Here is a 24,837-nt window from a genome sequence, read left to right as displayed (position 1 = left end):
CACCTTTTTCCCTTAACTATTTGCAAGATTGAATAGTGTAAGATTGCTAATAAGTGGCTTTGTCTGTTGCTAAGTCAGCGGCCATACATGCTTGGGGTGAAGTGTTCCCCTGTTATTTCATACAGTTGTAATCTGTGTTGAGTTTTATACCTTTGGAAACACTTGATGGAATCAGTGCCCTGAGCTGACAAGAAAAATTCTTGCTTTCCTTGCAGTTATGCCATATAACAGTGCCCATCACTGTGTTGTGGAAGTGGAGAACTTCTTGTTCGTGCTGGGAGGAGAAGACCAGTGGAACCCTAATGGTATGTACAGAACATTAAAAGGCACAGGCAGCATCTGCCTTCCTGTGTCTCTGTCCATCAGACCAGCTGATGTAGTCATTAGCAAGGGATTTAGAGCACCCTCAGCCTAAGTGTTGAACCTAGTAAAGGCTACTTTTAGCTATTGATGTAATAAATATCTGGTACTTTGGCATTAGCATCTCCATCATTCATCAGCTCCCACATCCCTAGAGAAATGCCACAGGCAGCAGAACAGACTCTTTCAAGTGCATGCACCAGGCAGCAGCTGTTAAGAATTTTAACCTTCATTTCCAGTCTCCTTCCAGTCATAATATAATAATGCAATTGCAGTAGATGAATGCTTCTCCTTTGTTGTCAAACAAGATACTCGCAGCTAAAGTTGTTAATGTGTTAATTATCTAGACTCTGAGATTCTTAAACTGGTCGTTTTTTAGTCTTCTGCAAGAGCTTCTCATATAGATTATCTGCTGCTACCTTCTTTGATTTGATTACTTCATAAATTTACTGCAAAGAGAAATTAAACAATTTAACAGGCTTCTGAGCAAAGCAAAAGGAGAATACCATGCCTTGCAAAACTCACAGAATTGTCAAGACATTGTTAAAAAGCTTGCACACGAAGAAAGGGTTGTAGTTGTAGCAGTCTGTGTAACAGAGATAATTATGACTGAGAAACCATAAAACAGCTTGCAGGTACACATTTTTACTTTAAAACACCAGAGGATCCAGCTGAAATTACATATACTGCATATATTTTATTGTGAATGCCCCATTTCAGCATCTGCACTAAACCAAATTATAGAAAATTGTTACATCTGTTCACTTCCTAAAACCTGGGACAAACAATCCAGTCCACCCTGTGAGCATATTTCCAGTGTAGTTAAAAATATCACTAAATGCCTCAGGAGAAGAACCCTTTAGTTCTGCTGCTCAATTTCCTTTATATTAAAAAGGAGAGAGAGTGGTATTAATGGCAATTATTATTAGGACTGTCAGCCACATCCAGCAACTGAGGGCCCCTGTTGTGCTTGGTGGCCAGCACACGGATAACAAGAGGCAGACCTTGTTCCAGTCAGTTTATAATTAAATGGCCATGTCACATGAAGGGTAAAAGAAAAGAACTACCCACAGTTTAAAGGTGTGGACACTGAGCTGCAAGGTGATGGAGAGGCATTAGAAGGGGTGTGTATCCTACATCAGGTGTAGGAGTTGAGCACAACTGCTCATGAGTCTAAGGCCACTTAGATCAGCTCCTGAGCTGAACGTGTTGCTGAAGAGGTCTGGGAGCTTCCTTGTCATGTGAATACCAGTGCTGTGATTTTTCTGTAGAGAAGTTAAGCATAAAAGAAGTAAGAGCATTGCTGATGCTGATCTCTTTACAAATTTACCCTGAGAGAAGTGGATTTTACTTGTCACAAAAAGTGGACCTGAAATCGTGAACTGCATTCTGTGCTGTTGCTGGGCTAGTTCTTTCCTGGAACTGATTTGCTGTAAATGTGCAGCTACATGGGAGGTGTTTACACATATCTGCTTCAATTTATGCAGAGGCTTTTATCTGCAATCCTCACAGCACAGAAGGGGCTTCATGTGGACCTAGATGGAGCTGTCTTGCCAGTGCACTACAAGGCTTTCGATTTCAAAATTATCCTTGAGATAGAGGCAGTGGAACAACCACCATATATTTCTTTAGCCATCAGACCAGCAGATTCTTGAGAAGCTGGGTGGTCCCTGAGGGGTGCCCATGCCCCCTCCGTGCTACTCCTGTGACCTCCTGAAAACCTAGAGAGCAAGGGAGACGTTTTTGTCTCACTTTCTTGCATCCTCCTGTGTTTATGCCTCCTCAGTCACAGGGGATCCCCACATGAGCGAACACTGATGAGAGCAGGTTGCAGAACACAGGCATGGATTGAAGACCAACTTTCATCACCTTCAGAGCCCTTCACCTTCTGGCATGACTGCAGAGAGCAGCATCTGCCTTCTTTTGTCCCATCGTCCTGATTTGCTGCTCCTGATTTCTGATCACTTGTCACAGTTTCTACGTTCTGACAGATGCTTCCTAACTTGGGTGACTCATGACTGATGAGCAAGGCAAAATAATACATACAAAATAATACATGAAACTGGAGTCAAACCAGTTACACCAGGCAGCTTAAGTAGGTCATCAAGTCCTTTTGCTGCCCTCACAGGCACCATGATATCCCATTTTGTGAATTTTCTAAGTTGTGTTCAGAAAGTGGTTGGATTTTTTAGCCCCCACTACTCCTGTTGGAAAGCTGTTACAGAATCCAATTGCTCTAAATGACTAGAAGCCTTATTCTAATTTCCAGTAAAATGTATTCTTTGAGTGTTTAAGTCACCCTGTTATCTTGCCAAAGTTGGCCTTTAGCTCAGTAGTTTTTCCCCTCCTGGAGATCTGTTCCTCTGATGTATTAGGGACACCACTCCTATCTCCTTTCAGCTTTTGTTTTCCTAGATGCAACAAGCCAAGTTCTTTGTCTCCTCACATAAGGTAAACTTTCTGTTCCTCTTGTCACCACAGTAGCTCTTCTTTTTGCCTGTTGCAGTTTGATTTCAACTCCCCTCCTGTGCAGGGACTGGATTTGTTTCCTGTGTTCCCACTCTAGGCTCACTAAAACCTTCTCTTTATAACCCTGTGCTATACAATCCCCTACACACGTGGTGTTTGTAGTGGACATGTGTATGACACATGTTCTGTTAGGAGAGCAAGGTCCCTAAATCATAGGTTTGTATGACAAAAATGAAGAAGCTGCTGTGGAAGCAGTGGTCACTGCAGTCCCCAGTATCTCTGAAAGATGTGGTGAATTCAGCAGCACTGAATTCTCCTTCTGGAAGTCCAGTACTTCTGTTTTGAAATCCTGCTTTTTGAAACATACATAAAGAAATGTCCTGAATAGTGAGACCTAGAGCCATTTAGATGCCTGCTCTTACTGTTTCACTCTTTATTTAATCCCTAGCTCTCCATACCTCTTTTCTGAATTGTCTGTATAGACCAAAGGAATTCAGATATGGATCTGGAGCAAAGCCTCACTTCACTAAACCCAGCTGCCCTGAGTCTGTGGGGCTCCCACCCTATGTCTTGAGGTGTGTTTGAGTGGTGCTCAGCATAAAGGGCTTTGGTCCTTGCCAGGCACCATGCTGGATTGGAAGGGAAGTGCTGCATTATTCATCAGTCTCCTGCTTCACCCTGCTCGTGTGGGACATGCTTATCCCACAGCGAGGGGAGGAGTTTGCTCCCAGATGGAGTGGTCAACATGGTTTCTTTCTCTGGTTTCTTGTAGAACACGATCTTAAATTATTACAAAGATAAATTCTAGCTGTATTATTCTTCTCTACAGCCTTAATGGTCTGTTTACACATGCTGAAGTAAGTGTGGAATGAAACGAGCAAAGTGAGCCAATCCTACAGAGCCTTGTCCCATGCAAAAATATTCACCTTGTAGAATACCCAGTGACCATTTACAGAACTGTGCCATACGCTGTAGGGTTATTCTGCTGGCCTGTGAAGCCTCTAATTCAATTTTTTAGTCACACATACATAAACAAGGGTTTCTGTTTGGCAGATCCTCATCTGCTGAAGTCTCAGGTGTTACAGGAAATTGCCATACACTCTCTTGCTTCAGTTTTCTTGCTTTGATGTCAATCTGCATGTAAAATAAGGTGAAATCTTAATATCGTGAAGACATGACTACAGTTCTTGGGCTTGACAGCAGGGATAAGCTAGTTAGCTGGTGTCTGTTGCTCATGTTTCATATTTTCCCTAACACACTTGGAATAAAACTCTTAAGAGCATATTCCCCCTTCGATGCACATGCCTAATTCCTTCTAACTTACACTGAAAGTACATGGTAGAATAAACCATCTAGTGCAAACACTGCATACCCCATGCTGATGGCTTATGCAGCTCCTGGTTATTTGCACAAGTTTTTTTTTTTAACCATGTTCCACACAGAGATGATGTGAGGAGAAAGAAAAGCACATGTTCTCCCTTTGATGGTTTTTTTGTTTGACACAAAATGCTCTAGTTGTAGTCACACCGTGGGGATGCCCTCTTTTGGGCAGTGGTTTTGTTTAGGGCTGTGATTTATGGTAGCTGTGAAAGTACCACAGCATCTGTAAGTAAATTTAAATGCACAATTTCAAGATCTTATTACAGGGAGCAAGAATAATCTTTATCTGCTTTTACTGCTAGCAATTGCTAATTCAAACATTGCAGTGCCCCATTTGTTGAGTTATTACTGTACACATAGTGTAATCATACATTGTTGTAAAAGGGGGAACCCTTCATAAAAGCTGTCAACTTCTGAAATATATGCAATATATATTACAATCATGATGTTAAATACATGAAACAAACAGCTGAGTGTCAAAATAATCTATCTTTACAGGGAAACACAGTACAAACTTTGTTAGCCGATACGATCCCAGGTTTAACAGCTGGATACAACTTCCACCCATGCAAGAGAGGTAAAAACCTGCTACGTGTTTTTCAATATATGTTTTATGATCCTAGGAGCAGCTGAAGTTTGGCTTAGTTCTGGGAGTAAGGAGGGCTACAGAAGGATTGAAAATCCTGAGACAAAACTGCAGCGTGCAGTTGTGTCCCGTTTGTCTCCCATGTTTTTAAAACTTCCCAAATTCAATACTCCAGATGCCAAATCCTGCAGTGCTAACTCATGCAAAATAGCCATGGATGGTTGCCTGAGTACAGTCTGAAGGATTTTTCTGAAGTCTCCATAGTGTCCTGTCATGTTCCCTGACTGAAGTGTCACGATGAGTTTGCAGTAAACAAGCAGTAATTACAGTCAGATGTCTTACAGGGAACTGAAACCTTCACGTGTTGACTCCATCCTGTCTCACCATGCCAGCCATGAAAAGCTCTCCTGAACATGTGTCAGAAAACTCTTAATGCCAGGTGGCCTTTGAGTGAAGTTGCTTTCAGCTGATGCAGATTAGAACAGCATGTGTTTTAATCTTACTGTGTACCAAAGGTGCATGTGCATGTGGACTTGAGCAATGACCCAGAAAGGTGGCATAACCTTAACTCTGGATCCCAGATCCTACCCTGGCAGGAAAGCAGCCCCCCAAACCTGAACTGAACGATGCATGTTTCATAAGGAGATCCAGAGTTACTGTGCTTTATGAAATAGCATTCAGTGTCCATCAGGTCAACATCTGTCTTCTCATGGATCCAATGTGCAAGAGGTCTCTCAGAGTCTTCCTAAGACACATCCCTTATTCCCTGAGCTCTCAGTATTACAGCTCTTTTTCTGTTGGCTGTCCACAGTGTTCAGGTGTCTGGCAGTCAGAAATTTATTGAGCTCCATGCAGCCTTGCAGTTTAAGGTGTGTGTTGTGAGATGCATGGAAATGCAGCTGTCTTTTCCCATTTCCAGAGGTAAAATGTCAGACTGTAGGGTTCCTGAAGGGTCTTTGCCCAGGGTTTGGTTTGACTGACCTATGTCCATTTGCAGGCCCATGTGTGATGGATGTCACCAAAAAATGCTGTATTGTGCCAGTGCATGAAAAAGAGCAAGTGAAACAGGCCTGAGTAGGTTCCCTGCTGGAGCTGGGTGGACTGGTAAAATTAGCCATATAAAGAGAAATAAAAAAGAGCATCACAGCTTATTATAGTCTCTGGCTTTATAAAAACATCATCCTTGACTTTAGAAATCCTCCTAAAATTCCTCCTTTGTTTTTAGTTGTTAATGGAGCTAGTCCACCAGCAGGTTTTAGCTGAAGAGGTGGCTGTGCTTTAGCAGCCCCTAGCCTTGTTCCTTATTGCTGCCAGCACTGTGGGATAGCCCCACAACTGGGTTTTTTACCTCAAAACAGAGTTACTCCTTCCCCTCTGCTCCAGCTCCCCGGCCCGAGTCCGGGCTGGCGGCGGTGTCAGAGCAGAGACAGGAGGGGTGTGGGGTGCTGCATCCCTCTGCAGGTCATCCTCAGTGAACCAGGAGGCTGACTGCTGTTTGCAGGGAGCCTGAAGCTCTTCTGTGGAGCTTAACCTGTGTCTTAATTATCCCCTCTGGGCATCTGCAAACAAAACTCTTGAGGGGCATGTTGGGCTGGCTGAAGGGTTGGGTTTCTTGGGCTGACAAAGCTCAGAAGGCAGAAGTAGGTGGCTGAGGGCTGGACAAAGCAGATGGTAGGACAGGCAGTGGCCAGTTGTGTTTCACTAGAAGATAAGTTTATAATAGTAGGTTTGTGCTCTGGTGCTGCCTTCAACCAAGAGTCAGAAACTCTGCTGCACAAGGTGAGTGCCTAGCAGCTGCCCAGTCAGAAACTGTAAGGTGTTAGCATCTCAGCACCTTGCAGTGCTGTTTAAGTGGAATGCTCCACTCAGAGGCAGTTCCTTCTGCAAGGGGCTTTGCTATGACAATGTTATTGGTCACCTCTCCTGTACTCAGAAGCACAGCCCTTATTTTTCTTTAGAGCTTCCTAAGCATTTAGGCTACTGTTGGAAATCTGGGATTTCCAGATCGCTTTCTAAAATGTTCTTAGTGGTTTATTTGCTCTCCCCTAATGACTTCCTCAGAGCTGTTGCAGCCTGTAGGGCTGGGGTCTGGCCCAGTTCTTTTAGAAGAATGTACAAACAGAGAGTTTGTGTTTTCCTCTCCCAGCTCCTTTAGTCAGATAAAGTTCCCATTGAAGTCAACAGGGTATTTCCCCTCCTCCAGGAGTATAGGGTCACACCCTGTCTCTGCTGGCATAATGCAGGCACCACTGACAAGACAGACTGTTTAATGGGTTTTTCTGAGTCATTATGGTCCATCAAGTCAAAACCTACTTAGGAATTTTAGTCTGAGAATAATTGACTGGATAGACTATAATAGCTCCTTTGGAATGACTGCCAGGTAAATGTGGGTCTCATTCACAGGCAGTATAGTCTCAAGTTGAAAATCTGTATGAAATATTTGATGAGTAAACTTTTATCTCATATGCTATCCCTATCTGATTGATTTTACTCTGTGAGCTATAAAGAAAAGTCTAAGCCTGTTACGGATTCAGAGCCATCAGTGTATTTTCTTTAGAGCCAGGTTTGGTTTCTTTGCATTTGAAGAACATCTCAAAAATAAATGCTATTGAAAAGTATGTCCTATTTTTAGGCATGCATTGTTTGGAGAGGCAGGAAATTACTCATAAGCTTTTGAAATACACATCTGCCTACTGATGCAGTAGCAAGGGGATGCTTTTTGGGGAGCAGCTCAGTGAGACTAACATGCCTGCTGGAGGAGAGGTCTTTTTAGCAGATGTATCTGAACACCTCAGTATCAGTACTGTTACATCTGACAGCCCAGCCCAGAGCTGGACAAGGTGTGTGGAGCACAGTAACATTTAAAACAGCTGCTTTTTCCTTACATTTGAAGTTAAAAGCTTTTCTTTAAAGACCAGCAAAAAACCACAGCATTGTACCAGGGCCTGAAGAAGCACATGTGGAAGTGAGCAAGTCAGTGTCCTCGCTGAGGCTGGGTCAAATGAGAAAAGAAGCTGCAGAAAAAGAAGTTAAAAAAATGTCACGTTTCATTTTGGTATTTAGTAATAATTTTAACCCTTAATTAAGATGACTCTAGTTTTGAAAAGCAAAGCATACACTTTAAAAGTGACTGAGATCAGGTCCAGATATTGCAATGACCAGTAATATAGCATTGGTAGGTTTAAACCTCAGACTTGGTAGTTCTGTTTCTTCTTTCAGGGTGTAAATTCCTCTGTGGATATCAGAAAGAAAGTTTTTCCTTTTATATGTGTGTGTGCTTATGAGAAGTTAGTTGGGTTGATTATTGAGTGGAGGGCTGTGAAGAAAAGCATTTCAGAGACCAGTGAACATCAAATACTTGCAGGTCCTGAAGAAAACCATAAAATAATTGTCTCATTGTCCATATTCAGATCCTGAGGTGCATTCCAGTTACCTGATCAGAATGGATGGTGGCGTCCCAATTTTATAGTCAAAGCTGTCTTGGAAAGGTTGCTGGTTTATCTTTTAATCTGCATCATATTCTACAGCAGTTTAAAAAGTCATGCCCCTTACACACTGTATCACTGAAAAGTAAAAACCCAAAAAGCTTAAAATATCTGTGGCAGGAGCTGCTGAGTGAATATTCACATCCAGGCAGAAGAGTGAAGCGTGCTGACGCTTTCATTTTTGCTCCTTACAGTGACACTGTGTGGAGGAAACCAGGAGTACACGTGCAGAAGGAAGTCTAAATCCAGTGAAACCCTAGCCAAGGCAAAACACCTGCCAGTTGTACCTACCTCTGCTTATTACAGCTGAACTAAAAACCCCACGCTGAGAACAGGTCCTTAACAGGTTCATCAGAGGAGGTGTGAAGGGACAGATGAGAGGACCCGTGAGCATCCACAACAGGCACCCTGTGGGTTTGTGCCTTGAGGCTGCTGGACAGAGGAGGGTTGGAGAACCTGTCTAAAAAGATGTGACCTCTGCAGCTTTTCCTGCTTTTGGGGCTGCTGCTGCCTGCCTTGCTTCTGGGCTGTCACATACTCTCAGGAAGCACATAGGCACTTGATTGCCTGTAACACCTCTACCCTCTGTCAAATTAGAGTGAAATCAGCCAGCAGGTTTTTGTTGAGGAGACAATGCTCAGGCAGACATGGGTACACATACAGTGTAATCAAAAAAGCTTTGTTTCCATAGAAAATCAGGCTAAAAACATAGATGCACAATTTGCTGCCCGACCATGCAAAACAATATATGCCATCAGCTTGTGTCTGCCCATTGACAGATAAATTAAATGGTCTTATTTAATTCGTCAGTTGAGCTGGAGGCACTCAGCAGCATTCCTGTCCTCCTGTTTTCATCTTTTGTTTCAGCAGTCTTGTCCCTGTGGTGGCATTCCCATTCCCACTCCACCAGGGATGGTGTCCTGCACTGTCCAAGTTGCCCCAGTGCAGGCAAGGCAAAAGCAAAGTAGACAGGAGGTGCTTGGTGACCCTGGCTGGTGAGGAGACCTGTCAGGAGTATAACAGATCCAAAAAGTAAGGTCAGAAAGAGGCAGCCTTGCATCAGATCTGCTCCCTGAATGCCCAGCCAGCCCTGCTGTTCCCATGGCTGTATCTGCTTGTCTGCCTCACCTCTCCTCCAGCTTATAAGCCACCTCCCAGTCTCAGCCACATTTAACAAAGTGGGAAATTTCTACAAAATGTTAAAGCATACTACAAATTTGGTGAAAATAGGCAACTGGGTAAAGGAGAGAAATCTCCTTGCTGCCCTCACTGAAGGGAGAGCTCCTAAGCACGTGCCTGGCAGGCAAGAGGCACAGCCCACCAGGCTTTGCTAGCCCACCTGCCCAGGGGATGAGTATAGGGGAACCTGGGGAGGAGCTGGGACATACCAGAGCTGTTCGTTCCAAGGAGTTGTGCTCTGCACTGCTCATCCCAGGTGCTTTGCAGCAGTGTGCAGGATCAAGCCCTCGGTGGTGCAGGGGACCCCCAAGCCCCCAGGGTTCAGGAGTGGGAGGTGCACTGCCCCCAGGCCCCAGCAGGAGTGCCTGGGCAGGGAGCAGAGCGGGCAGGCTGGGGCCAGCTGCAGCCCCACTCCAGTGTGCCTGCTTCTCAGGGGCTGGCAGAGCTGCACCTGGCCATGCCCCAGCTGCCTGCTTCCCTCTGGGCTCCCACACTGCTCCAGCTTCACCCAGGAGAAAGTTTTAGGTTTGGGACTGACAGTCCTTGTAGTTCAGTATTTTGTACAGGTTTTCATCCTAGCCTGGCTGTGCTCTTCTCTGAGTTTCTTTCTCGTATCATTGCAGCTTAAAATTAAAGGCCTCTACCCTGGCAAACCTTCCTGCTGCTCAATAACCCAGGGAGCTTTCCCTGGAAGTGGATTACACCAAACAGGGTCTCTCAAAATCATTTGCTGCTCTATTTTTACTTCAGCAACAGACACCATTCATTTTGGAGGCACGAGGAAGATGAACTAACATACACCTAACAGGCCTGGCCAGAAAAATTGTTTTCCTGTGTACCTGAGGTACATGTGGAAGTGGACAGGTGCCTAAAGCTTTCCTCAGAGTTGGTTGGGTGGAGACAGACTTCTTTTGAGTCAAAGGGTGGAAATGTAATACTGTGCCTAGCATAAGGAAAGTTGTTCTATTTGCAGTACTGCAGAAAGAAGAAAAAAAATTATAATTGAAGAAAAATTTTGATGATGTGGTTCTCTTAGTAAATTGGGAACAATGACCCTTGAAGGACCATAAAGAAAGTGAATGTCAAGATAATTCATTATTGTTACATTATCTACCTCATTTTTCACTTTGTCTTACTGAGTTGTTAGATCCCTTACAAGGTAATGCCCCAAACATTAATGAGCACCTTTATATCTTTCATGGCTGTGGAAAGGCAACAAACAGCTTGGGGAAGGCATCTCTTCTGCCAGGCTTCTGCCTTACGTGTGCCTAATTGTTTAGACACCAGAACTAAAGTATTTATTTGATGTGGAGCATGTATTCAGTTGGCAAAGCAGCCACAGTCTCCAGCTGTGAGCACGTGGAGCTCCTGCACACTTCTCTCTGAAGCAGCGTTTGAAGGAGCAGCTCTCTTAGTTCAGGGAGTCAACTGGAGAGGGAAAAAAACAGGTTGAGGTGGCTAATGGCTTTGTTGTGGGCTTGTTTTGTTCCACTGTGCCCTGTCCTGCAGGAGAGCCAGCTTCTATGCCTGTCGGCTGGAGAAGAACCTGTATGTGATCGGGGGCAGGAACGAGGCTGGCTACCTGTCCAGCGTGGAGTGCTACAACCTGGAGACCAACGAGTGGCGCTACGTCTCCTCCCTGCCTCAGCCCCTGGCAGCCCACGCAGGAGCTGTGCACAACGGCAAGATCTACATTTCAGGCCAGTGTCTCTTACAATTCCTGCTCTATAGCACAGAACCAAACCCACCACTACTTAAAAAAACAAAGCCCAGTATCCCAAAGCGTGGAGCTGAATGCCTGCTGCGGCACGAGGACTCTGCTGAGGCCGATTAACAGAAGTGTATTGACTTTGCAGGAGGTGTTCACAATGGAGAATATGTCCCCTGGCTGTACTGCTATGACCCTGTGATGGACGTCTGGGCCCGAAAACAGGACATGAACACAAAGAGAGCCATCCACACTTTGGCTGTGATGAATGACCGACTGTATGCCATTGGAGGAAACCATCTGAAAGGTCACATTTTTAACAGTGAAAAAGCATCTCAGTGTCCCCCATCTCCTGATAAAGGATATTTTTGTTAGACAGTCCTTGTTAAATACATTAAAACCCAGGCAACACAATTTAACAGGATACTTGAGCCAGCAATTTTAAAAACATTTTATGCAAATTATTTTAAAATTATAACAGTACATTAAATATATGAGTAATGAATGCTTTAGATAATAAAAATGGGAGCTTCCATTACTCAAAGGCATGGACAATTTGTCATTACCAAGAATTCAATGAAACAAACAGATTATTCTTTGACCCGAAAGTACCAGCAATATTTTCCTCTGTAAATCATTTTCCAAAATGTGCAGTTAGAGAGAGCTTTATTCAGAGCAGCACAAAAAAACAAGCTCCTGATTTAATGAAAATAAAATAAAAAAAAAAACCTACAGCCATTAAATATTAGGACTAGGCTCTTCAGATCCTTCTTAGAATTAAATGTAGCTTGTTAGTTATAACTCTTTTTAGAGGTCTCTTGTTTTAATTTTTTGAGGAGTTCTCATATTAAAATGACTACAGCTTAGGCATCTGGTATTTTTCTCTTAATAGCTACATGCCACTGCTGTTGCTGCTAAAGAGATTCTGCTTAATCCAGCCACTTAGACAAAAAGCCCAGCTCCTGTTCTTCTGTCCTGTGACAATATTTGGCAGTTTATATTTACATTTTTTCTTATTCTTTCTTGCTTATTTAAAAAAAAAAAAACAAAACCAAAAACACAACCCCTCACAACAACAAAAGAGAAAATTGTAACGCAAAAACAGAAGGTGATGTGAACTGCCAGTAACACCAGGCCACGTGCCTGCATGTCTCCAGCACCCAAATTCTGGGAGACTCTGAACTCACATGCTGCTTTTGAAGACCTGAGTGTCTGTGGAGCATGGAGAGGACATTGTCTCAGATGTGGGACACTTCCGTGGTAACTGGTTCTGGTGCATCAGCCCCTGCAGCCTGGTGCAGGGCTGCTGTGCCTCTGCTCCCCACCCCAGCTGTGATGGGTGCTCCTGGGCTGGACCCCACGGGGGGAAGGGGGGGGTCAAAGCTGCCTGCATGTGTGCACTCCCACATGTTGTAGAGGTTGCAGAGCTCCACAGGGTTGGCTTTTCCTCCTGTGAAAGTAAAAATTAACATATCACAGCTTCTGGAAAGCCATGTGGCAGAAAGGCCTTTTGGAAAACTGGTTTCTTCTGCACAAGAGGCCAAACTGAAAGGGAGGGGAGGAGGGAAGGGACTGTGTGGATGTCAACCCTCCAAATTCTCCACCCCTGGGCAGCACCTGGGCTCTGTGGCACAGCCCTGCTTTGTGGAGGGGGTCTGTAAGCTCCTGTCAGCAGTGAGGTCACCACATCACAGCCAGTCCTGTGTGCACTCCATTTATTTACAGAGCTTTTCACAGATTCTGGGCACACTGTGGTGGCCTTTCTACGGCTCCTTGGAAATGTTAGAGCAACAAAACCTTGTTGCATCATAGCTATTCCTTCCTCACCTAAGTAATGCTCTTGCAAGCAGCATCACTGTGAAGTACTGGTGTCACTAACTGCCCTTTCCCAGAAAATACAGCTTCACTTCTCTGTCATACCTTGGTGGAGAAGACAGTAGTGTCAAGTAAAGCATCCCAGCATATTAAGAAAGCCATAATTTTACTGCAGTGCTCTGATAAAGGTAATTTGAGATAGGTAAATGCCCAAATATTGGAGCAGGAACCAGGACTCCTGGGTTCTGTCTGTGTTCAGCTCACTTAATTGATACTAACTGATAGAGCTGCAGAGTCTTCAGTAGTGTCAAGTAAAGCATCCCAGCATATTAGGAAAGCCATAATTTTACTGCAGTGCTCTGATAAAGGTAGTTTGAGGTAGGGAAATGCCCAAATATTGGAGCAGGAACCAGGACTCCTGGATTCTGTGTCTGTGTTCAGCTCACTTAATTGATACTGATAGAGCTTCAGAGTCTTGAGCTGAGGCCCATCAGCCCTTTGGTGATGGCAAAGCAGCAGTCACATGGAGGCTTTTTCAGGCTCAGTTGCTGCTACCTTAGAAGACTTGGTGACATCCCAGCTGTGTGTGTAGGGCACACCTCCAGTCAGCCTGAAAACTGAAACTGGTCCTGAACATCACCTCTGTCATGCTAAGCACCCTGACCCTCTGGAACCAAGTGGCATCTGAACATCACCTCTGTCATGCTAAGCACCCTGACCCTCTGGAACCAAGTGGTGCCAATTACCTAAGCTCTACCTTGACATGCTAGACATTGATTTCTGAGAGAGATTTCATCCCTTGACTTTTGAGTAGCTAGAGCTGGTGACCTTAGAGAAGGGCTGCCAGGACAGGCTTTTCCTCCATGTTCAAACTTGCATTAGCCCTGAGAGATGGGGAGGAGTACTGCTTGAATCTGATGACATCCTTGACAGGTGATGCTCAGTGTCTCCATGCTCTCCTCCAGGTTTCTCCCATCTGGACGTGATGCTTGTGGAGTGCTACGACCCCAAAGGAGACCAGTGGAACATCCTGCAGACCCCCATCCTGGAGGGCCGCAGCGGCCCTGGCTGCGCCGTGCTGGACGACAGCATTTACCTTGTGGGAGGCTACAGCTGGAGCATGGTGTGTACCTGCCTTCTGCCAGGACCCTCCCCTTCCTTCTTGTGCCTTTAGTCAGATGGGATGGAGAGGGAACAAGGGATGAAGTAGCTGGAGGGGCAGGTTTTGGTTTGGTTTTCAGCTGGTGGAAAACATGGAGGGTTTTTCCCACCTTTGTGCTTTTCTGTTTAGATGAGTTATTATCAAACTGTGTCCATTGATAGGGCTTGCTATAAAAATCAGATTAAATTGGGCAAAAGTGATTGATGGGACTCTGTGCTTACAGCTCTGCTAATAAGACACTTGTAAAGGAGGCTGATTTGCAGAGGGTGGGTGCCCAGCCCATGAGAAAACCAAACCTCTCATAGGCTCCTAAATTAGTACTCCAAACCATGAGTCACTTTCAGACATCTTCAGAGCTGATGTACGACTTGAATTTTACCCAAGCTACCTTTAATACAACTTTTTGTTCTACTGCAGGGAGCCTACAAATCTTCTACTATTTGCTATAGTCCTGAGAAAGGGACTTGGACAGAACTGGAAGGAGATGTTGCTGAGCCACTTGCAGGACCTGCCTGTTCCACTGTGATACTGCCAGCCTGCGTCCCCTACAACAAGTGATAGTCCAGCAGCACTGATGGACACTGCTTGCATTGGGGAAAATAATGACGGGTGACATAAATATTTTATTAGAACAGGATTCCTGGTAAAGCTACCATAATTGACCCCTCATTCCATATTTATGCTTTAGGAGCAAACTAAAAGCAAACCAAACCCAAGTGCTGTCCCATCTCAGATAGGTGCCGGTGTCTGATGAAGCAGGTAGCTAAAGCACACCGACCACGCCACGCTGACAGACTGCCATTCCAGACTGATGTTAACTTCTTCCTGCTGCAGAGGTATTCCTCACCTCAAAGTTAACTTTAAAAAAAAGAAAAAAAATGAAGGCTAACTGTTCAAAGACAGCCTGAAGAGACAAGATCAGTATTGTGCATTGTATCTACCTGCATGTGATCTGTGTTGAAGTCACGAGGATGTTGTTTTCATGAATGCTTCAGAATTCAGATAGTGAAAAGCTCACACTGCATTGCAGAATTGTCTCCTCCTCTGTAATCCTAAACTACAGCTACTCCACATGCTCTGCAAGCAACACGGCATCAGAAGATTACAAAAGGTAAAGAAATACCACTCAATTTGTGCACAGCTTGGCATCTAATACACTCTTGCCTTCAGAGTCCCCACGTGTAAGTGCAGCAGAGAGCAGACTACAATGAAGGCCATGCTTTACAGAGCACTTCTTGCAGTAGCAGCTTAGGGATTAGGATCAAATTCTTCTAATCACACTTGTGTAAAGTCAGAGTCATTCCACTGAAATCACATGGAATGACTGTTTTTACATTAGTATAACATAAAGTGGGTCCTACATCTTAAATTCTGGGTTTGTGAAGTAAGCTATTTCTATGACCACTTAAAGAAGCACCCAGAATCCTTACTTACTTTTCACTAACCTGCTAGATAGCAGCACCCATGCTAGTTGCTTCCAAAGACAAGAAGACTGCATTTAACTATAAATGTATTACTTTGGACTCTTAAATGATTATGCAGAATTTTGGAGAGACGCTGGTAAGTAGCTAAAATACTCTTGTGTGATTGATCTTAAAATGTACTCTAAAAGATTTTTAATATTGATCCAAAGTAATTAGGAGGCTGGAATTTCCCCTGCCTTACAGCCTGTGCAATGATTTACACATTGCCAAGCAAGCTCAGAATGCTACCACGTGGGACTCCCTTCATCAACTCACTAGTTGCTTGCACACATCAGGCTATGTTTTAAGTTTGTGTCTTTCTGGCCTGGCTTTGTAAAAGCAGTGACAAAACCCAAGCCTGATTCTTCACCACCTTGCAGTTAACATAATCATCTATACCTCAGTAAAGTGTATGGATAGTTCTTCCATTGTGTTTACTGGTGCTGCATCCATTGCCCTCAGGACCATCCTCTTCACTGCTTTAAACTGGCTTCGCTCCATTGAAGCCAACGGGTGTACTTTGGTTTATGCCAGCTCAGAACCTGGCCTGGAATTTGCCTCGTTGTACCTGGCTGCACCAGGGCAAAGGCACAGGAGACTCAGATCCTGCATTTTCAAGCCTGCATGTATCTTTCACAACAGGACTTAGTGCATTAAGCAAGGGCAGGCAGCTACTGGAGGTTGGTTTCTGCTGCAGAGGCAGTAGATGTGCTAAAAAAATAAAAGAAAGATGTAGAAAGAATTCATTATTTGCCTTGCAAAATAGAAAGAGGGTGAATGTACACATAAATTACACTATGTAGTGATGCTGGAGAGCAATATAAGTAATGGAGAACAAATTCCATGGGACTGTTTCTCTCTGGCATCAGTCCTGTTTTATTGCAGTGCAACTGCTTTGCTTGCAGCAGAATTACACAGTTGTAAAATTGGAGTAATGCAGTGAAGGCTGATACCACACAAATGCAATAACCCCATTATTGAGGTAGCTGCACGCCTGGAAAAAAATGGTTTAAATAAAATAATTACCTGAAGATGCTAATATTTGAATGTGCTGTAGGGGAGTCTTCCAGTGAGCATCACTAAGGAACTCATAAAGGTGGAGTGTATATCCTGAAATCTCAATCCATTTCTACTATCTAGTGCAATCTTAGTTGGTTTTGTATTTATTTATATTGTTCAGATCCAAGGGATCCCTTGTAAAATATATTTGGTGCAATCATGACTTTTTTTTTTTTCCTTTCCTGTTGAAAGTATATAAATATAAATATATATAAAAAGGAAACTGTTAAGATACTAAAGGAGGAAACCTTGAATGACATTTAAGATCAGGATAAGGTCTGCCATTAAACACTGACTGTCACCTGTCTCTACTAAGATGTGCCATTTTTAAAGGATATTTGTTGTCCTTTTAAGTGGTTCTTTTTTTTACCTAGATAATTTAAAGATTTATGAGGACTGTATGTAAATCTTTCTGTCTTTCAGGAAGGCATGACCAAGGAAAGTGCTAACTGAATAAGTCACACAAAGAATGTAAATTTTGTACAATACTAGACTGTGTAAATGAAGCTTGCTTGTAGGGGGGAAACTTTAAATAAAACTTTATGTACTAATTCAACTGTCTGCATATTCCTACTTATAAAGTGTATGTATAAATACTATCTACATTAAATCCTTTGGAACTTTTTTTATCATGTAGATGTGTAAACTTCCTTTATTTTGTACATAACATCCTGGTTGTTCTCCAAGTGTCACTGCTCAGTGCTTGGAAAAGCAGCAAAGCAGGAGAGTGTCTCGAGCCAGAGGTGAAGTACTTGAGAAGTTGGAGCAGGAGGTACTGCCAGGCTGAGGAGACAAGGTAAAGCAGAGGTTCTACCAGGAAGCAGAATCATTATCCATAGCAGTTGCTACACCACGTGTTATTTATTCATGCCTAAGAGCCTTTGCCAGGGACCAGAACCTTCCTGTGCAAACCAGGTGGGTGCCCCGGGCAGATGGAGAGGCAGTCCCTGCCCTCCGTGCTCCCAGCAAGGGGGAGCTGTGCTGGGGGCTGCCTCTGGTCTAGCAAGGGGGCATGAGTCCTGTGCAGATCTCTCATGAGGAAGGGGGAGGTGAGCCAGCAGCAGCTACAGCGAGACAGCACAGTCAGTAGCACTGTTTAATTAGTGGGTGTAGTTCAGAAGAGAAAGCAAGGGAGACTTTTGCAATTTCTTTTAAAGTAATGCAGGGTTAGAAGGAAGAGAAGCTGGAAGCAGTGGGCAGAGATACGATTTAGAAAGGAAGGGAATGTAGCAAGGAAGAAGAGGTAAGAATGAAAGGGAAAAACAGAAAACATGAGCCTGTGAGAGGAGAAAGTGGGAAGTACTTGTGGATCAGTGGTACAGACTAAGGGCTGGGATAATGAGCAGAAGGATCAAATCAGCAGGGTACTTGGGTGCTGCAGTGTTCCAGCTTTCAATGTGCAAGCTTCAGCACAACAAAGATCCTGAGAGAGATGCCCAGCAGCACCTGGTGGGGTTCCTGGGCTGCAGCAAGCACCCAACTGCAGCCAGACCTGTGGGAGGGAGGAGAGCTGCTGCTGGAGGTGAGACGCAGCGGAAGAGCAGATGTGGTGCAAGCCCCATACCCACTGGCTGGAGGGAAGTTTCCTCCATTTCTGACTCACAGATGAGAGTCATCTTTTGGAGATGGACACCTGGACTGGTCCTCCATTGGCCTTCTCTGCTGCCCTTCCTGCCAAATATTAATCTTCTTCTTTTTGTCTTCAGCATGACGAACTTGCCTGGGTGCTTTTGTGGAGCTGGAAAACAGCAGATGAGTGAATGGAGCTATCACCCTGGTCCTGAGCTGTGGTGCCATCTGCTTCCTGAGAAGGCCGGGTTGCTGCTGACTTGCAGCCCACACACATGCCCTTAAGGAGGTAAAAGATGGTGTTACAGAAATATGCTTTCCATTGATTATAGCACTGCCTTCAAGAGCACTGGGCAGCCACCTCCCAAAAGCTGGCATTGCCTTCCTTCACCTGCTTGTCTCCCTTCCTGCTTTTTATACCATGATTTACTCTGCTAGCTGCATCTGTGAGCCAATTTCTGAGAAAAATCCATGCCAAAGCTCATTATATATGCTAGTTTGTATTGTATTATAATCACTCCCCAACAGAGTGCTTTAGTTCTGCTTTTAAAGGACAGACCGTGTTTCAATTTAAATGGAGCTTTCAGGGTACAGACAAAGGAGACAGAAATCCCAGGCAGTGCTACAGAGGCCAAGACAGTAACTGCCAACTCCTGAGCAGTTGAAAATCCACATTCCCATTTCTGCTGGTGGTGTGGCAGTGGCTGGGTCGGTGTTTCAGCCTCTCAGGTCCAGCTCAAGGCAGCAGCGAGAGCGGCGCCCGAGGTCAGAGTGGGGAGTGGGAAGGGAAAGTACACTAATGAATTCTGGAGGGCTGGTAATGCCAGAAAAGATTCAGTTAATCTGCAGCATAGATGTTGATCAGCGACACTGAACCTGACTCTCTGGACCTTGTCAGATGTATTCTGTGCGTGTCAGTGTTCCACACCAATTACAGATTTTAGAAGATGCTCTCATGCAAAACTATGTGCCCTAATATATAAGCCAGCTCAGATGTAACTAAAATTAAAATCTGACTGTGGCAAATCTCTGTGATCCTGATATATGAAAATCCAAATAAATGATTTGTTCCCAGAAATTGGAAATTTCAAAATTACTTATGCAGGATTAATCCAGCTCAATGAATGCATCTTGCGTTGATTAATAAAGCAATCCTGAATTGCAAAGTAAAACGAGAGGAGACTTCTGGTGCTGATATATTGGTGTGTTTCTGAAGCTAGAGAGAAAGGCACTTTTGCAAGAGATGTGGTCAACCAGTGTAAACAGAGATTGAATACAAATAGTGATTTTCTAATTGTCTGTTTTCTCCCTGCAGCAGCAAACTACCTTTGTGGCATTGATCCTTCCTTGAAGTACAGGGGTACTGTGTTACCTGCCACGATCCTGGATGGGAACAGGGCATCTGACAGGGTGGTACAGTGACTCCAATTAGCATCCGGGTGACATCTGCACTCTTACCTAGCAAGAAAAGCAAAACTTGAGCTCATTTCTGCTGATTTTCTTGCCACACAGAGTAGAAATTTTGATCAGGTAGCATTAGCTTTTGTGATCTGCTGCCCTTGAATTTAATTGGGCTTAGATGTGAACAGATATAGGGAAGCTATTCTAGAGATTTAAACAAATGTAGCAAACAAAAAAAAAACCCCAAATTTGTCTTCAGCCTCTACACACACACACACACACACAAGTCAATTGAATTTATTTAAAGTGGTCTCATTACTTAATCTAAAAACCCAGTTCTTTAGTTTGGAGAAATACCTTCAATCATTGCAGTGTTTTCAAGAATATTTATTAATGAATGAGATATTTTGCAAAATACCTTTAAAGTCCTTATGATTCCTCATATCCCCCTTAAGCATCTTCCAGAAAGACACCCTGGAAGGATCATATCTGTAAAGCTTGAGTAGGACCTTGTGTGGTATTTGGTTCCTGAGTCTTTGCAAACTCTTTTCCATTTTTGTTTGCATTTCTGCAAAACAATTCAGTTCTCAAAACTCTTTGGCTGATCAAGAATATTTTCTACCAGTGGAGTAAGTGAACTTTATACATATTTTACTATGAATAGTGAATATCAAGGCTGATGATTCATTGCATAAAAATCAACAGAAAAATTGTTCCCTCTGTGTGTAGGGGTGTAAGTACACATGTGAATTTGCACCTGAAAAATGTCAAGAGAATGGGCCACAGCAAGCACTGCTGTGCCACTGGTTTTGCTAAAACTGGAAACTCAGTAGCAGTGCTGAATGAAACTTGGATGTTTTTCTTTAAAAACCACCTCTTTCACTGCAAAGATGCCATTAGTCACAGCAGGGAGCATAACCAGAAGGAGGATGTCTGTAACTGTAGCAAGAGAGCACATTAAACTGGAGGTCAAACTCACGACTGACTGATTATCTCCAGGGTGAGAGTAAATCTTGGGGACTGCCGGGGTGGTAGGAGCCAGGAGTGTTCAGGGCCTGCTGAGGTCACCTCCTGCCTCCCCCACGCCCCAGCAGGGCTGGTGGTGCCCAGCAGGGCTGGTGGTGCCCAGCAGAGGGTTGCTGACTTGCCCTGACCTCCATAGCCATGTGTGATGGGGTGCACTCAGCAGCAGCAGTACAAAGTGCTTCCTGATGTCGAGCTTCAATGTCTCATTAGCTGAAAGAGATGATTCCAGGAAGACCTGAAAAGAGAAAACAAATGTTTTCTGAAAATTTAAGTCCACAGTTAAATCATCTAGAACTTTCACAAATGGCAGAACCTTCAAAGCTGCTTTTCCTTCCACTGTCAGTGGATGAGGAGAACTGTTTAATCCCACTCTTTTTTGCAGCAAGCCCAAAGACTACCAGTCTTCAATTTTTTCTAGGCCTGTGACTCGGTCTCTCCTCTCTGACTATGGACTTCACATCTGCCAGCAGTTTGATTTTTCCCCTTTAAGCTGATGTCCAGCTGGGCCACATCTTCATCTGTGCACTGGCCACTGCAGAGAAGAGCAGAAGATTTCTGTCCCGCTTGCAGTAGCACAGTCCAGGGTTACAGTGGCCTGAAGCTTTGTGATGGGCTCTTTCCAGCCCTGGTGAGCCTGCCCAGGTCAGAGTGGATCAGACAGGTATTTTGGCACTATTCAAGATGAAGCATCTTCTTCCACTTCCACTGCAGATGAGGGTGAAAGCCACAATCCAGATGTGGAGTATTCAGGCACAGAGTCCAATACAGTAAGATTGAGTGAATGGAGTTTCCATCCAGGACTGCATAAAGATGAATTAACCTGCTGTAGGAACGTGTGGCACTTTTATCAGTGGCTGAGCACTCAGAAAAAAAAACTACTGTTTTCTTTTAAGCTCTTTTGCTTCATTTAGTGGAATAAAATGAAAGAGATTTGTGCAGAATTATGTCTGGCACACCACCACCTCTTGTGAAGCATTCTCCAAGCATTCACTTTTGCCATGGTATATTCCACTGTTTTGAAGAGCTACTGAGCACTGCCAGTGCCTGAAATGAAAAGACACAAGACTTCTCCAACAGTGGTCTGTTTTGACTGGCACAGGGATGTCATGCTCTGGGTTCCCACCTCTTGTTTTTACACGGTGGCTCCAGACAGAACTAATTTCATATCTGTATGTATCCATGCTTCCAATCCCAAAACCATCAGCTCTCCTGTTTGTCCTGGGAAAAATGTCATTGCAGATCAGCTTCAGTTGATTGCAGAATTGGTTACTTACTCACATTTACCATCTCTGTGTCCAGCCCTGTAGTTCAGAGCTTGATCAGAAACCCTTTTGTTGCAGTCCTTAGTGACACTGGATGTGGTTATGGAGTCTTTCCATTCAGGGTTGCAGTAACACTGTTGTGTGGTGGCTTCCCTCCCTCCTCTCTTCTCCATTCCCTGGGAACGTGTGATGGCCTCATCCAAATGCCCCCCACCCCCGTGTCCCCCCTGGCACAAGGTGTTCCCCAGGCTGTGCCCAGCCCTTGGCACTGGTCCTGCCACACGGGCACGTTGCCCACATGGTGGGGACACTCACTGTGCCCTGAGCCTGGCCCTGTTCCAGATGAAGTGATTAAACTGCTCTGGTTTAGGAAATTAACTGTGCAAACATTTTAGGACCCAGCTGCAGCAGAGAATCAGCATCCCTGTACTTCAGCAGAGGCCACTTGTTGATAGCTGTGGAGAGGACTCACCAAATGGTGTTTTAGACTGACTAGATGAGAAAAAGAGCCTTTATTCTGGACTCCTTGGTTCCAATTAGAGGATGAACTGTCCCCTCTCTTCCAAGGCATGTTTAGTGTTGCCTGGGTCTCTCCTGGGTGGTGGGCTACCAGGGGCAAACCTCATTCTGACAAGTACTAATTGTGGCCAGCGCCGTGGCAGGCTGTAATCTCTGTCATGAGAGCTGTCAACAGGGACCCAGCGAAGGCTTTAACAGTGGGGGGCAGTACTCCAGGTCAAATTAATCACCACCATAATGACAATGAAGTCAGCAGAGCTTTGGGATGTTAAGTTGGATAAAAGAAGCCATTCTGTTCTCTGGCTGGCTGTTTACATCGTGGCCTGGCCTCAGCTTGAGCTAATCCTTTGTCACCGAGTGCAGGGCTGGCTTTTTTTTGGCATGGGGCAGAGGGAACAAAGAGCAGCCCCCCTTGCAGAACCAATGTCTGAGCTGCTGCAAGTGGATCACCTAAGTGTGAAGCAGACAGCCCCAGATTTGCACAGGCTGCTGTTCTGAGGCACATGAAAAGACTCGAAAATGGAAGTGGGATTTTGGGGGGAGGCGACCTCAGAAGTGTCACTGTGCATGATGTCAGCTCCTTTTGGCTCCTGACTTCATCAAAGAGCTTCAGGAAGGTCTGCTCTGCCTCCTTTGCCTCCTTTCACCATGGTCACAGGGCTCGAGGTCTGAACAAGCACCCAGCTGGAGCATGATGCAAGCAACTGCTGACAAAAAGCACACACTGCATGCAGACGTGGCAAAAAAAAAGCAAGTTTCTAGGAATAACCAGGTGAGCTGATGCTGCTACACTGATGGGGCTACACTAAACTGGGTCAAATTTTAGCCCAAGTCAGCCCTGCCCTACAGCTATGGGCTTGCTCACCAAGAGTGCTTCGTACTGCTTTATTCTGCTTCAGATGTTTGGCTCATGGTCTGCTGGTAATGGCTGTTTCTATAGTACCAAGCCATGGAGCATTTCTCAGCATCCATACCAATACACAAGCTCCCTCCAGACCCCCAGAAATGACACGTGCAGGGGCTGGACAGGAGCTGCTGCCTCCCCTGACAGCTCTTCAGGCTCCACAACCAGGGCAGCAGGGCCTGAGGCATCATCCAGCCCATGCCAGGAGGTTTTGGTGGGCTCTGCAGCTTGTGGCACAAACACAAAACACCTCCTCAGTCTGCCTCCCACAGCCCCTGTCCTACCCCACTCAGGGTTATCTCCCCACATCCCCTGCATCTTACCACAACTTACCCAACACTGCTTTGATGAGGGTGATGCAGCCCAGCTTCTTGTCAGGGGCTACAATGGAGAATCTTCATTCCTCCACCCATAGTCCCATATAATAGGAAGAATCAAACGTAAAACAATGTATTTCCATTCACCTCTTTAGTACCAGGCTGGTCACAAAAACATATAACCACCTTAAAATCCAAATCATCCGTTTTGGATCCATTTTGTAACTCTGCAAACGAACCTTTTATTCGAGCGGTTAAAGGAGATTGAGAGGGAGAGAAGAGCATGGTGACTTCCAAGGGAAGAGTGAGTGATTCAGTGCAAAAAGGGTAAATTTCATCTGCACATTCTTAACTGCGAGGACATTCTGCACATCTCGGGAGTGCACTAAGTGGTGCAGTAAACCAGTAAATTAGAAGAATGTAAATTCTTTAGTAGGAATTGCACGCAAGGGAAAAATGCTTCCTCATGCTCGTATTTGTTTTCATGAAAATAATGTACACTCTTCTTAAAATCGTACTGGTACAGAGCTGAGTAAGACATCAAAAGCAGTAATAGATATTACAGTGGACCCAGAAATGGCAATGACACAATTATCTTCTGTGTTTCTGATGATCTCTGTGATAAAGCGAGGAGCTGGCGTCTTTAGAGCCTGGCACCGAGCTGGGAGCCTTGCAGCTCTCTCTCTTCCCCTCTCACTCTGTCTGTCTTATTTATCTCTCATTAAACTAAATTGTATTCTTGTTGGCTGACTGACCTCTGATATTGTTATTAATTGATTTATATAGTGCCTTTTGCAAGCCTCAAGGCACTTCAGAGAGCTGCAAATATATATAGGGATCACTTCACCAATAAACTGGTGTCCACTGCGGTGGCACTGGAAAGACTTTGGGTTAGGACAGAAGGCAGATGAGCAGAGCCAGCTCTTCTAGAAGTCCTACTAGATTCCAGATTTCAGAGTGGGGACTGGAGATGGGTGGCTGACCCAAAGTGTCCCAGACAGGGTGTGATGGCTGCTAGCACCTCTTCTGCACTTCCATGGTGCCTACACCGTTATGAATGATGAAGAGAAAAAAGGTTAAAATAGCCCAAAGAGCACAGAGCAAGTGGCCACTGAGAAAGGAAGGGATCATCCACACCAAAAAAAGGGTGCCAAAGGGCACAGAAGGGCCCTG

General features: G+C 44.6%; 1 protein-coding gene across 1 annotated transcript; it reads left to right on the top strand.

The window, feature by feature from the left end:
* The first annotated feature begins 217 nt into the window (after window positions 1-217).
* KLHL14 (kelch-like family member 14) lies at window positions 218-15,674 on the top strand. Its single transcript, XM_008935623.1, has 6 exons — window positions 218-305; window positions 4,708-4,786; window positions 10,969-11,159; window positions 11,316-11,474; window positions 13,948-14,105; window positions 14,562-15,674. Exons 1-6 carry the CDS (start codon window positions 218-220, stop codon window positions 14,700-14,702), a joined length of 816 nt encoding a protein of 271 aa, XP_008933871.1. The 3' UTR covers window positions 14,703-15,674.
* Window positions 15,675-24,837: the final 9,163 nt, after the last annotated feature.

This window comes from Merops nubicus, unplaced genomic scaffold, assembly GCF_000691845.1.
Source record: "Merops nubicus isolate BGI_N331 unplaced genomic scaffold, ASM69184v1 scaffold4562, whole genome shotgun sequence".
Lineage (NCBI taxonomy): Eukaryota > Metazoa > Chordata > Aves > Coraciiformes > Meropidae > Merops > Merops nubicus.
Note: the sequence above shows the minus strand (reverse complement) of the source record. Positions and strands in the feature narration are given on the sequence as shown.

Excerpts from the sequence above, each read along its gene's own strand:
- KLHL14 (XM_008935623.1), top strand. The coding sequence starts at position 218 with ATGCCATATAACAGTGCCCATCACTGTGTTGTGGAAGTGGAGAACTTC. Across the intron at positions 306-4,707 it reads AGACCAGTGGAACCCTAATG|GGAAACACAGTACAAACTTT; the intron begins GTATGTACAGAA and ends CTATCTTTACAG. Across the intron at positions 11,475-13,947 it reads TGGAGGAAACCATCTGAAAG|GTTTCTCCCATCTGGACGTG; the intron begins GTCACATTTTTA and ends GCTCTCCTCCAG.